This window comes from Lichenostomus cassidix, chromosome 7 (genome assembly GCF_008360975.1).
Source record: "Lichenostomus cassidix isolate B80296 chromosome 7, HeHo_3.0, whole genome shotgun sequence".
In the NCBI taxonomy this organism is placed as follows: Eukaryota; Metazoa; Chordata; class Aves; order Passeriformes; family Meliphagidae; genus Lichenostomus; species Lichenostomus cassidix.
Window position 1 is genome coordinate 37288962 of NC_139488.1, and position 12711 is coordinate 37301672.

At 52.1% G+C, this 12711-nt stretch overlaps 1 protein-coding gene across 1 annotated transcript; it reads right to left on the minus strand.

Annotated features, from left to right (window-relative positions):
- Nucleotides 1–4036: 4036 nt before the first annotated feature.
- On the minus strand, nucleotides 4037–11565 carry CYTIP (cytohesin 1 interacting protein). Its single transcript, XM_085067223.1, has 8 exons — nucleotides 11068–11565; nucleotides 9330–9379; nucleotides 8969–9023; nucleotides 6756–6858; nucleotides 6528–6621; nucleotides 6293–6362; nucleotides 5317–5383; nucleotides 4037–4874 (listed from the first exon to the last, which is right to left on the minus strand). The coding sequence occupies exons 1-8, from the start codon at nucleotides 11188–11190 to the stop codon at nucleotides 4402–4404; spliced, it is 1035 nt and encodes a 344-aa protein (XP_084923349.1). The 5' UTR covers nucleotides 11191–11565; the 3' UTR covers nucleotides 4037–4401.
- Nucleotides 11566–12711: the final 1146 nt, after the last annotated feature.

A 12711-nucleotide genomic window follows, 5' to 3' on the forward strand; every position in this document is an offset into this window, starting at 1 on the left:
GCATAATTAAATGCACCATTATAATTTACATAAACAAACAATCTGAAGCAAGGAAGCTTTTGTGCTGGCCTGGAGAGCGGGGCTGTGGGCATGTCAGCCCCGCGGGAATAAACAGGAGTTTGTGCTCCGGGCACAATGGCCCTTTGTGTCCCCGCTGGTCACAGGGACAGCCATTGTTCTGATCCCTAATCCCCGGAGGGTGACCACCTTCCGCAGCGCCTGCCACCTAACCCGCTTAACATTCCCCATCGGGTTTGCACCGCGGAACCTCGCGGGGATGAACATCGTGGGGATGAACATCGCGGGGTTGAACCTCACAGGGGATGAACCTCGCGGGGATGAACATTGTGGGGATGAACATCGCGGGGTTGAACCTCACAGGGGATGAACCTCGCGGGGATGAACATCGTGGGGTTAAACCTCATAGGGGATGAACATGGCCGGGGATGAACAACACCGGCGATGAACCTCGCCAGGGATGAACATCACCGTGCTGCTGGCGCACAATGGGCACATTTTGCCGGTGGGCAGCAGCCCGGGCGGTGGGATGGGCACAGCCCTGCACACGGTGTGGTGCCAAATCTCCACCCACGCCCGGCCACATGGACAGGCAGCACTGCCCAGAGTGGCTGTGGCTGTGCCGTGCCTGGACAAGGCCAGGCTGGACAGGGCTTGGAGTGGCCTGGGATAGTGGAAGGTGCCCCATGGCAGGGGGTGGAACAAGATGGGCTTTAAGGTCCCTTCCAACCCAAGACATTTCATGATTCTCTCAATAACTCTCAGTCAGACCTAAGGCTGGTGGGATTGAGATGAGAGAGTTCTGTAGATGGAAGCTGGAGAATCACCCGAGCAGCACTGGGGCATTTCTGACCGCAACTGAACTCGTCTCAACGCTGGAGCCCAAAGCCAGGTTTACATAAGAGTGTAATCTCCTGCTGTGAATGACATTCTGTGTTTGTACAATACAACATTTCTGGTATCTTTGGGCTTTAGGGTTTGGAAATCCTCTTGTCGAGTATAGCCCCTGATTAGAAATGGACCCAAAGCCTTTCCACTGGTTTTATTCATCTCTTGAGTTTGTGTCTTTAAATCAACAACTTTTCGTTATTGTTTTAAAATTAGTTTGGTGTAATTGATTTATAAAATCCATCCTTTGCTGGAAAACTTTGTCCAAGAGAAATGAATGATGAGGTTTGAAAGTGAGTTGAGGTGCAGCGGCTGGTGCCTGCAGGAGCCAAGGCTGAGTACCCAGCAAGGTCTGGGAGCTTTCTGTTATCACAGAATCAAAGAACCATTTGTGTTGCCACAGCATCCCTGCAGGATTAGAGAAGAAAAAAGCAGCTGCAGGTTCTTCCTATTGCAGGCAGCTGTTTGTAAACAGCTGGGCAAAACCACCTCTCAAGGGCGGGGAAACATTCCTTCTGCACAAACCCAGTGGGGTGGATTTCTGCCTCTTCAAGTTTTAAAGAGGAAAAAGCTTTATTCTTTCTAATTGTGTGTGGAAGTGACACCACTAAGAGCAGCTGGTCCGTGCCAGGAGCACAGGGACTCACTGCTGGCTCTGTCTGTGGGTAATGTGGAGTCCCATTTGCCTTGCAGCGCTGGCAGGCCAAGCTCAGCTGCCCACCACAGCCCCGAGTGCGATCTGCTCAGAGCCGTGAGAGCTGGGTGTGACCAGCTGTGGGTGTGACCAGCTCTGTGTGTGACTCTGGGCGTGAGCAGCTGTGCCACAGGGCAGCACAGCCCCGGCGGCCCGGGGGAAAGGAAGCGCTGGGTGTGGCTGCAGGAACCAGCGGAACAGAGCAGCCCAGACAGGCAGCGCTCACCACCCCTGGCTGAGGAGCAGGATGCACTCAGGAGCTGGTGGGAGGCTCTAGGCACCGGGTAACACCCAGCTGAGCAGTTAAGCCCCCTTAGAAGGTCAGGCTCTGTAGCATTCAGCAAATTAATTAAAATGTTCAGTTTAAAATCAAATTGCGTTCATCAGAGTAGCTGCACCTTCCTCTGCAGTAAACTTGTGTTATCCCCTCAACCTCTGGGGGATAAGCAGAGAAAAGGTTCCATTGGCTGTTGGGAAAGCCTCGTGCCCCTGTGATCAGTAAGAACACCTCTGCTGCTGGAGTTCAGAGCATGTGAAGCCCCAGCCCCAACTCTGGTGTCACTGCCCCTTGCTGTACCCCCACACTCCTCCTGCCCTGCTCCCAGGAGGCATAGCAGGATACACCCAAAGTGCTCTCTGCAATGAGAAATACCATTTTAAAGAGCTGCTGCAGTTGCTCTGCCTTCTGAGCACTTTGGTGTGTCCCACAAGCTGCTTCCTCCCCCGCAGGCTGGGGCACAGCAGGGCTCGATGCTTGTCACCCACATCCTGTTTGTGATGGTGGCTGTGAACTGTCATGTTGTCATCTCGCAGCACCCAAAGCTGGGAGAGCAGCACTTGCTCGCTCTGTCTTGAGCTCGTTGAGTGTTCAGGCTCCTCCAGCCCTTCCATGCCCACAGTAAGTGCTTATCTCCCAAAGTGTGGCAAACTAACCTTCCATACCAAAGGCATCACAGCTTTGGACTGTAAAGCTGCAATAATTTAAGGTCCCTTTCTCAGTGCTGGAGTTGTCCATTCCCTCTGGGCACTACAGCAACCCTCACCAGATATTCTGCTTTTTCTGGCCCCAGTTGCTGTTGGACACCCCTACATCTGCCTTTAACTCAACACGTTGGTCAAATAGAACCAATCTCTATTTTTCTCCTTTCAGCTGGTGCAACTGGCAATGAAAAGCAGAACTCTATTTTGAGAGAGCAATCATGGGCAAAATACTTGGTGTCTAGTGAAGAGCTCCAGAGCCCAGAGCAGCCCCTGAAATGTCCCAGCCTGGGCTGGGGATGGGCTTTGACTCCATGTGGGTGTTGGGGCAGAACCTCCCTGGAGGTCCAAGGGCTGGGGCTGAGCCCAGTGGGGCTCCTGGGCTGAACTGCAGGCACTCGGAGAGCAGCAAGGACAGGACATCACCTGCTTTGCACAAACATCTCCTGATTGTCCTCTAGCTCCCCTGACTTCCCCCCAGGTCCCTTGAGTGTCCTCCAGCTTTCCCAGAGACCTGTCATATTTCCAGCTACTTAATCCTCTCCACAGGAATTACAGAGACCAGCACTGACTCTCCTGGTTTAGCAACATTCATGAATTAGAGAAGTTTTGGGAACAGACTGTTTTTGTTTGGAGCTCATCTCGGAGGGAAACTATTGGTCCCTGACAAGCCCAGAAACCCTGGCACAATGATACCTGAGGGTACAACAGCACAGGCTGCCCAGGCAACAGGAGAATGAATCACACAAGGTCTTTCAATTATATTTAAAATGCTTCCAGTTGTATTTGAAAAGCATCATCAGGCTGCTCAGGCTGAACAAACAGCTCATTTCTGTGTACTGAGAGGGAGCGAAAATATCTTTTTTTCCTCACATCTGTGCCCATTGTTATTAAACCCCACTTCACACACACTCTCATGTTATCCCTACTGCCTGAAGCCTCTGAAGCCTCTGCTTCTGCAGAAATGTGAGCAGGTGTGGAGTGCTGAGAGCAGTGGGAACACAGGGCTAAGGGGCAGCATCCCCAGCACAGCACTCCGGGGGAGTCCCTGAATGCCACCAACCTGCCAGCGCAGAGCAATCCTGCTCATCCCTGCAGGACAGCCCTCTGCCTTTTCTTCTCTTGCCTCAGAGAGGTCAAAGCTGCCAAACACACAGAGCTCAGGGCAGTGACACTGACACCCTGCACTGGCTCTGCAGAAGAGCCTGGGGGCAAGTGCATGCCCAGGCGGGTCCTTTCCACCCCAAATCCCCTGGAATAAGACAGCTTGGCAAGACATGGAATATCAGCACCTGACAGAGACAGAAGCTGCTCATATCAAACCAGTGTCAGGTTATCGCAGGGTTTGTAGGATGGCTGCCAGGACACCCCAAACCTGTCTTTGCAGAACATCACTGACCAGGGTATCTGCCACATGCTCCAGGCTCTGTCCCCTTCCCAATGGGACTCTGTCATTGGTTTTAGTAGAAGCACTCATTTTATTAAAGACCTTTGGAAGACACTGACTCCGGCAACAGGAAATAAATAGCTATCAATTTTGCATTCAATTAAAAACTGTTATTAACACTGAAGTTCGCTGAGGAAGTTCTGCAAAGGTTCTTCACATTTTGGAGTCACTCATTTTTCACGTTAATGAAGAGGTCCGCAGCGTGCTCTGATTAAAAATGAAAATAATTAAAACCCCAGAGTGGTGTGGATCTCATCAGTGCTGCTGTGTGGGGAGTGCCTGCTGTGCCACCATGCTGCACCCACGGCGTGCCCCGATGAGCAGCGGCCTCAGTGCCACCTGCAGAGCCCAGACACCACGGGTGACACGTGCGACGTCAGACCCGACTTTCTTCCTCTTCCACTGCCCGGTGAAAGCCTGGGATGAATTTCAAAAGATGCTTTCGGACACTGGCTCTCCTGCTCTTCCGGGGGAGTGTCCCAAAACTGCTGGAGTAGATGCTGGCCTCCCAGAGTGGGGACATGGAGCCGCTGCTGGCCAGGCTGATGCTGCGGTTCCTGCGCAGGGAGCTCCTCCCGGCAGCTCCATCCCCATCCCTGGGGAACACACAGTCATCATCCATGCTGGACTGGCGGCTCAGGCTCTCTGCAGCCGAGTCCTCAAAGGCGCTGCCCTGGTAGAAGCTGTCCTCGCTGCCCACAGTCATGGAGCTCAGCCGGCTGCGGGAGCTGCTCTCGCTGGAGAAGCGCGGCTTGCTTGGGAAGAAGGGTCCTGGTGAACTGCAGCCACCACAAGAGCTGGGCTCTTCCAGCTCCAGGGCACCCAGCACAGCGTTGTCATTCACCTCCCCTGGAAGCAGGAGCCAGACAGGAGCGTTAGTCACGGCTGCTCCTCGCTGGCAGCAGGATGTCTGTGCCGTGGCAGCACAGGGAAACGTCATGCCAGCCTCTTGGCACAGGGAGCAGCCCCTTTGCACGTGGGAAGCTGTTTCTGGCTGTGAGGTGCTCTCTGCTCCCTGATCCCTGGGCAGCCCATAAAAAACCCAACCAAGCCTCTTCCCTGATAAGTCCAAAATAAGACAGGAAAAAATTTTACCACCCACATCAATTCATATCCTAGAACTGGTGCAAAGAGCCCTTGGTGTGCATTGGGCAGCAACCCAATTCATTACTCTTGAGACAAAAGTGTTCCTAGAGCCAGCCCTTGCCTTCATTAAGAGGGGAGGAGGAAGTAAATGGCAGTGAGATTGCAGCAGGGCTGTTTCTGGGCCGGCTGCAGCCCCAGCACATACCGTGCAGCAGGAGCCTCTCCCGGGCCAGCAGCGCCCGCAGCTCTCCCCATCGCTGGTGCAGCGCTTGCTGTGGAGAAGGAAGAGGCTCTGTCAGTTCACGGAAGCACAAGACACTTGTAAAGAAACAGAGTCTCTACGAAGTGCAGATCACCTACAGGAAACACTTGTGTGTCCCGCTTTTACTCAGACAATTTTCCCAGAGTTAAGCAAATTTCTTTCAGAAAACACGAGTCCCCTCATGCCTTCTCAGGCCAAAGCACTGGCCACATCCAATTTGCAAAGGAGCAGCTTTTGAGAAACCTGGAGAGCATGCAGCCCAGAGAGAATGCAGCCTGGAGAGTATTCAGCATGCAGAGCATACAGCCTACCGTCACCTGGCTGTGGCAATGCCAGTGCTCCCCTGCAGCCCTACCCAGCTCCAGACCACCCACCAGGAACCACCCCAATCCTCCTCCCTGTGTGGTGTGGAATGGCACAGCCAAGCATCCCTGCCCTGTGCTGGGAGCACACCACCTGGAAATGCTTACAGCCCCCAGTGCCACCAGCCATCCAACACACAGCAACATCTCCTTCCCTCTGCTGCAGCTCAGCTCTTGGGGTAAAATAAACCACTGCAGAGTTGATTAAAAATACCCAGCAAAAAGGTGAGGGCTGTGCCTGGGATCAGCCACAGGAGGCACCTCCTCACCAATCCAGTGAACCCTGTGAAGATGGACATTCCTACACCCAAACTCAGTAGCCTAAGCTCACCTGGGCAGTCCTGGTATTGCAACATTTCTTCTCTATTCCCCTTTTCAGAAAAATAGTATCAGAGGGAGCAGGGCTGGGGCAGCAGGGAGTGCTGGCAGCAGGGAACCCACGGGTGTCAGCTCTTGTCCAGACCCCCAGTGCCATGGACACCCAGCTGCCCCCATCAGCAGTGAGCCCACAGCAGCCCTCTGCTTTGCACAGTGGAATAACTAATTGATCACATTACCTTGAGTAGCTGCAGTTTGGTCTCCAGCTCCATTTTCCTCAGGAACAAGGCTCCATTGACAGTCTCTAACCTGTGGGAACAGCTGATGTTGGCCCTGAAGCACAGTCTGGCCAGCCCAGCCCTGGGGATTTCTGCCTCCGAGGCAGTGCAGGGCTGAGGGGTAGCATGAGGAGCTCTCCTGCCTGCAGGGGGAGAGGACATTGGGCCAAACCCCACCTGAAGGAGGGACACCCACCTCAGATAGTTGCCTGAAGACTTTATCAAGTCCACTATTTGCTTGTGACCAAACCCCTCAGTGTTCACGCCGTTGATGCTGGTGAGGATGTCGCCTGTCAGAGACACACAGAAGCCACAGTGAGCATCAGCAGCCTGTGCTGCTCTACCTTCCACCTGCTGCACAGGAACAGCAACAGCAGAAAGCAGGATGAGGCCTCCCACATCGGGAAAACACACGGATAATTACCAATCTGAAGGCCAGAGAGATGGGCAGGGCTTTCCTCTTGGATTCTGCAGACACAAGTGCACACCTCCAGCGAGAAATTATTTTGGTGTGGAAACCTAATAGTCTGTCAATGCCAAAGGGACAGAGTTACCAATACTGCAGCCACGAAAGCCAATTGAAATTCAATGCATTTTCAGTGAGAAGGCTGTGATGAATAGGGTATGTTACATGCAAATGAGAACCCCAAAATGCTACCACCAACAATTAGAAATGCATTTGTACAGCAGAAAACAGAAGACACCTGACAGGTGCCTGAACACTGTGTTTGGGAAAAAAACACAAAACAAAACAAAAAAAAGACCTAGGTTTAAAACAAGCTGGTTATTCAGTGTTAAAAACTCAGTAACTTCAACAAAGAAAGAATATGTAAGCATGGGTGGAAATGGCTTTCTGGAAGGTTGTCTCTTGTTCCCAGGGAAACATGGCAGGATGGGACTGAGGCTTTTCAAGGGATTGACTCTTACTCATTGGGAATGCTGTGTGGAGTCAGCTGCCACTACCAGAGAGCTCAGTTTGCATGGGAACTGAAAAGACAGAAGATTTGTACCTACTTTTGCTCTTCTGGCATCTAAAACTCATCAACCACACACATCCCCACACTCCTTAAAATGCTTTTTATTCTTGGCCTACACATTTAATTATACATTAAGTAACTCTAATTATAAATCCCTCATGTGGTTATGGGTGCTGACATGAATTTAGAAAAATGCAAAAGCAGGAGCCACAGCCTGTCTGGATGCTGTGGCAGCAGGAAACATCTGGTGACATGCAAATACCACATCAGCCTTCAGCACTGAGCCTGAGCTTCCTGGAAACCTGCAACTGCCACTCATAACCCAGAGAGGAGAACTCACACTGGATTCCCAAATTTCTCAGTCAATGTGGAACAAAGGGATGGAGGCAAGGTGAGTTCAGAGCTCCTCTGGCCAAACTCCCCAGCACAGTGATTCCAGCCTTTGGATCAGCAGTAAAATTCCTGGTTAAACTGATGAGGGAAGCATGATCTCCCTGCAGATGCAGACCTAAAGTTTCACATCATTTATTCTGCTTTGCCTGAGTTTATCTCACAGTAATGAAACCACAGGTTCTAAACATCCTCCGTATCTGACAGATGCTGCCTTTCTGCAGCCTGGACTTTCTATGAAGTGCTCACACTGAAAGTACATTCGGGAAGGAAATGTGCCAAGAACAATTATTCTTAATCAGAATGTCACATATATAATGAAAATCTGCCCTGACAATTTACACAAAAGCCCAATAATTGACTCAATTATCCTCCCTTCTGAAAGCTCTCCTCTGTTCATGAGCAGAGTGCTGACCCACTCATTAGTCACAGACCCAAACTGGGCAAAGTTAAGCTTTTCCTAATACACTATTTTCACTGCAAATACTGTTTTCCCTTTGTGTGCAGAGAGAAGAAGGCACTTTGAAAGTGTCCTGCCGCTGGCAGGCACATCCCTCTGCTCCCAGACTACCTCCCTTTGTGCCTGGCATCATTTTTTAACTATAGCCAGGATTTTTTAGCAGACCTGCTGATTAGGAGTTACCTTCTCACAAAAACCCACGAACATAAAATCTCCCACTAGCAGTATTCCTGGTAACATTCTGATTCTCCTGCTTGATGACTTACTGACTTCTACACCAAACAGAATCTCTTCCTATGTGATTTAACCCTCCCTCCCCAAAGTCATACTTAGCAGTTACTTATTAAAAAATACACCAATATTGTACATCTTCTTCAAACATATATACCTCTCTGTGCATATTAAAGGAGGTAGCAAAAATCCAGTATAAGGTATTTTTTGAAAAGAGTTTTTTGATCACTCTCATATTATATGAAAATATCCTCATGTGCAATTCTCCAAAAAATATTCTCTTACAGAGGTAAGAAGGCACTGTCATTTCATCTTATTTGGATTTGGATGAGATTTCTCCTACATTCAACACTCTGACTTATGAGAAGGCCAGAAACTCTCATCTGTGACCTTTGCTATGAAAAAATCCTCAGAAAAACATCCCTGTCTTGTATGAGTGCTGTAAGCTCTTCAAATTTCACAGGCTCTGACAGGCACCTTCCTCTGCTCTGGGCTGCCTTAACCCGATTTTGAGGGTGTGACACTTTAGACTGCACCAAGTTATGTTTTTAATGAATCAACTTGTCATTTCAGTCTTACCTGGATTTCAAACCCAAACGTCTCTTTATCTTCTTTCAATATAGCAACGAGGTGTCTGCATGAAGAACGCACAGAATTCCATGTGAACAGGGGGTGTGGTGGGACCACATTTCCTCCCAAAACAGAGATGTTCCCACCATGGCTCCTCCTGTGCCTCCAGGGTGTCACCAGCTGTCCCTCCCATGGTGCTGCTGCCTCTTCCCTTCATCAAGCTGAAGGTCACAATTGCAGTGCCCATCCCAGGTGCTGGGTACCACTCTGTGCCTCATACCTGACCCCACTTGGGCTGGGAAAATTCCCAGGACACACATTTCATGCAGAATATGCCAGCAACAGTGATTCTAAAATAATGGAATCATACCTTTGTGGCTTGGAGGAGTCGCCCAAGGAACTGGATCTGGCTAAGGCAAGCTGTGACCAGAAACAGGAGGAAAAGGGGTCAGCAGGTTCGTGGTTGTTCGAGGCACACAGATAAAATCAGCAGTTTAGAGAAGAACTAAAACCATCTGGTGGCATCCCACCAGCACCTTGCAGCAACACGGCCTCTGCCTCAGTTAAAGAGAGCTTGAACTTTCTGACCAGGAGGAAAAGCAGCTAGAGGTCAAATCCTCCTGTCAGATGCTGGCCATGAGCTCAAAGCCCAGATCACATCTCTGTTGTGCCAAGAGCTCATCTCACTTTTGTACCTTTGCTCTAAAAATCGGTGGGCATTTACAAACAGAGCACCTGCCAGGAGAGGCATAAAGCACCCCAGAGCAGGGGATACAGACTGTGAGCTCTGCAGTGCCTGCACAGCATGTCCAGCCAGGCACAGCCATCCAGGACCCCTGCTTCAGGCTGGGGCCATCTGTGCCTAGAGAGGTCTCTGGAAAGAGCCAGGATCAGTGCTAAACATGGATTCTTCCCATAAAGGTGAACCATGAATAAGGAATTTCATTGATAGATCTGACGTCTCAGGCTTCAGCAGGATAAAATGGTGCCACAACTTGACCACCTACAGAAACAGAGACTTCATGGATCTGCATTTACTGGTTGAGGGACAAGGGGAGGAGAGAGAAGCCATGTGCGTAATCCACCTGGGAGAGGTGAGAAGGGTGACAGCAGGGGCACACCGGGGTGATGGAGCCCTGAACTGGGGACAGTGTATGCCGTGTGTCCTTGGCCCTGATGTGACTCAGCTTTACCAGGCACAGCCACATCCCAGCTGTCACCGTCAGCCTCCCTCCTGCCAGCAGCCACCACCATACCGAGAGCAGCTCTGCCATACCAAGGGCTCCACCACAGCCACAGGAGCTGAGCCACCCCGCAGCAGTCCCAGGACTGGCCTGGCTCTGGCTTTCCCTTATCTTCTTACACATTCACCAAGAAAAGATTAAGTGCCCTTCTGTGGCTGAACAAAGCAAAGCCTTAAGTGCACATATATTGCACACGATTTTTCTGGTTACACTTTCAGACTATCATGTCTCACAGGCACTTTCTATTCAGGCTTCTTCATGTCAGACAAATAGTCCAGAGCTGGAACTGCTCTGTGGACAATTTACAGCCACAGCAAGACAGTTCTGTGGGAATCCAGTGGCAAGAAGCAGCATTGTGCTGCAATGTGCTGTCCTGGGGGAAAAGCCTAGTTTCAGGGACAGCCCCAACAGCTCCAAGAGTTGTAGAGAAACACTCCCAAATCCGGATGGAAATAGCACATGGTGGGCACTTTCTGTCAGCGCTGCAGGCAGAGGGCAGCCAGGCCACTTGACTGAGGTAAATGCACATTAAAAGGAGCACCCAAAGAGCACAAACCCTTCCTGGCTGGAAATGGAGAGGAGCTCAGCCGGTTCCGGATCTCAGCTGCCACCGCCCTTCCCACCGCCAGCCCCGCAGGCAGGACACACATCACCCGCTCCTCGCAGAGCTTCCCACTGCCAGCGCTGCAAAGGTGCCACTGCCAGCCCCCAAAACCATCCCAAAACCAGCCCAGCTAACGGCATCCGGCGGTCACCCTTCCAGGAGCCCCTGCAGGGTCCGTGCTGGCAGCTGGGCACAGCTGGGCACAGCTGGGCACCGCCGGGCGGCAGTGGCTCTCCGCACCTCCCGCGCCTTCCCCGTACCTGTTTGCGCCCTCGGGGCAGAGTTCCCACGGTGCTGGCCAAGTGCTGCATCCTCCTGCTGTCCATGGGCAGCTGCTCCCCGCCGGCGCTGAGGCTGTGCTGCAGGAGCCGCCGCAGGGCCATGGCCAGGGGCTCAGGGCTCAGGGCGAGCGCGGTGCCATGGCCCGGAGCTGCCACCGAGAAGTGCGAGAGCGGAAAAGCCTCCACGTGATCTGTGGTTTAGGTGCATTTTACACAAATCCCTCCGAGCAGCGCCCCAGGCTCTCCGTGTGCCTTGTGCTCACAGGCCAGTTAAGAATCAGGCTTGGCAGTTACGGAAATCTGCTTAATTTTTCCGTTCCTGCACACAATTCTCACCAGCAGCTGGTGTTCTGCCAGGATTTGTCCTTACAGCCCTGCCTGCCTCAGGCACTCACCTGAACTCAGCCTGCTCATACTCTGACTTGTTCGGCATCCCTGGCATCCCTCAACTCACCTTTTGGCAAAGATGGGAAAATAACACTGCCTTGGGCTAATGGTGTCAGTGCAGGACTTTCAGCTGCAGAGAGGGAAATGAGAGCCAAAGGCTGAGAGCAGAAGCTGGAAGTGTTGCAGAGCAAGGGCAGGAGCACTCAAGTCTCGATGGGGACCAAGGACTTCCCTGGCACACCAGGTCTGGGGACACTCAGCAAAGTCCACGCTGAGTCTGCAGGATGGAGCACAAGGGGCTGCTGTGGCAGAGCCAGGACAGGCATGGTGCCAGGGAGAGCCCTACACGGCCATGGTCATCCCTACACCTTTCCCGGATGGCCAGAGCCCAAGGAAGATAAGAAGGGTGAACAGGAGGGTGAACAGGAGGGTGAACAGGAGGGCAGCCACTCTGTGTAGCCACTCTGTGCAGCTGCACACATTGAGCCCACCCAGCCAGGCCAGGGGGTGCTCGTGACCCCCAGGTTCTGCACAGACCTCCCAAGGCATTGACATGACACAGCAGCAGCCAGGGAGCCACCAGGGCAACCAAGCCATTGGTCCACCCTGGAGCAGAGCAATCCTAGTCAGGGTCTTGCCATGGTCTGCACCAGCCATAGCATGGACTGACTGTTCTGTCATTGCCCTAAAATCAAGTTTTATAGGGAGTTCCTCTCTTGAAAAGGATTTTGTCCCAGCAGCAAGCATGCTTAGGAGGATTTACTACTCTGAGAACTTCTGGCTGGATTGTTTTTGTCTCCAGTTATTACCTGACCTGTTGCTATTTCAGCATGGCTTTGAATAACCTTCACATTTCCTACTCGTGGATGTGATGGAGAAGCACAGGAAGCAGCCCTGGTCCTGGGTGGGTCACTGGAGTGGGTGCCTGTCCCCGCTGCCCCTCAGTCACAGGTCAGCAGTGCAGGAGGAGGGGTGAGCAGCGGGCAGAGCAGTTTGCCAGTCCTGGCAGTCACCCAAGCCAAGCTCTAAACACACACGGAGCAGGGGCAGCCCCAGCACGCAGCCCTGCAGCCATGGCTGGAGCTCTGTGTCCCAGCTGCTGGCACTGCTGGCTGCCAGTGACCTGCAGCAGCTGCTGTCACAGGCTGGGCAGCCCAAGAGATTCATCTGAAGCGCTCGATGACAGTTTTTGTTGACACCACTGTACAAATACAGGGACAGTAACTGTGGAATGCA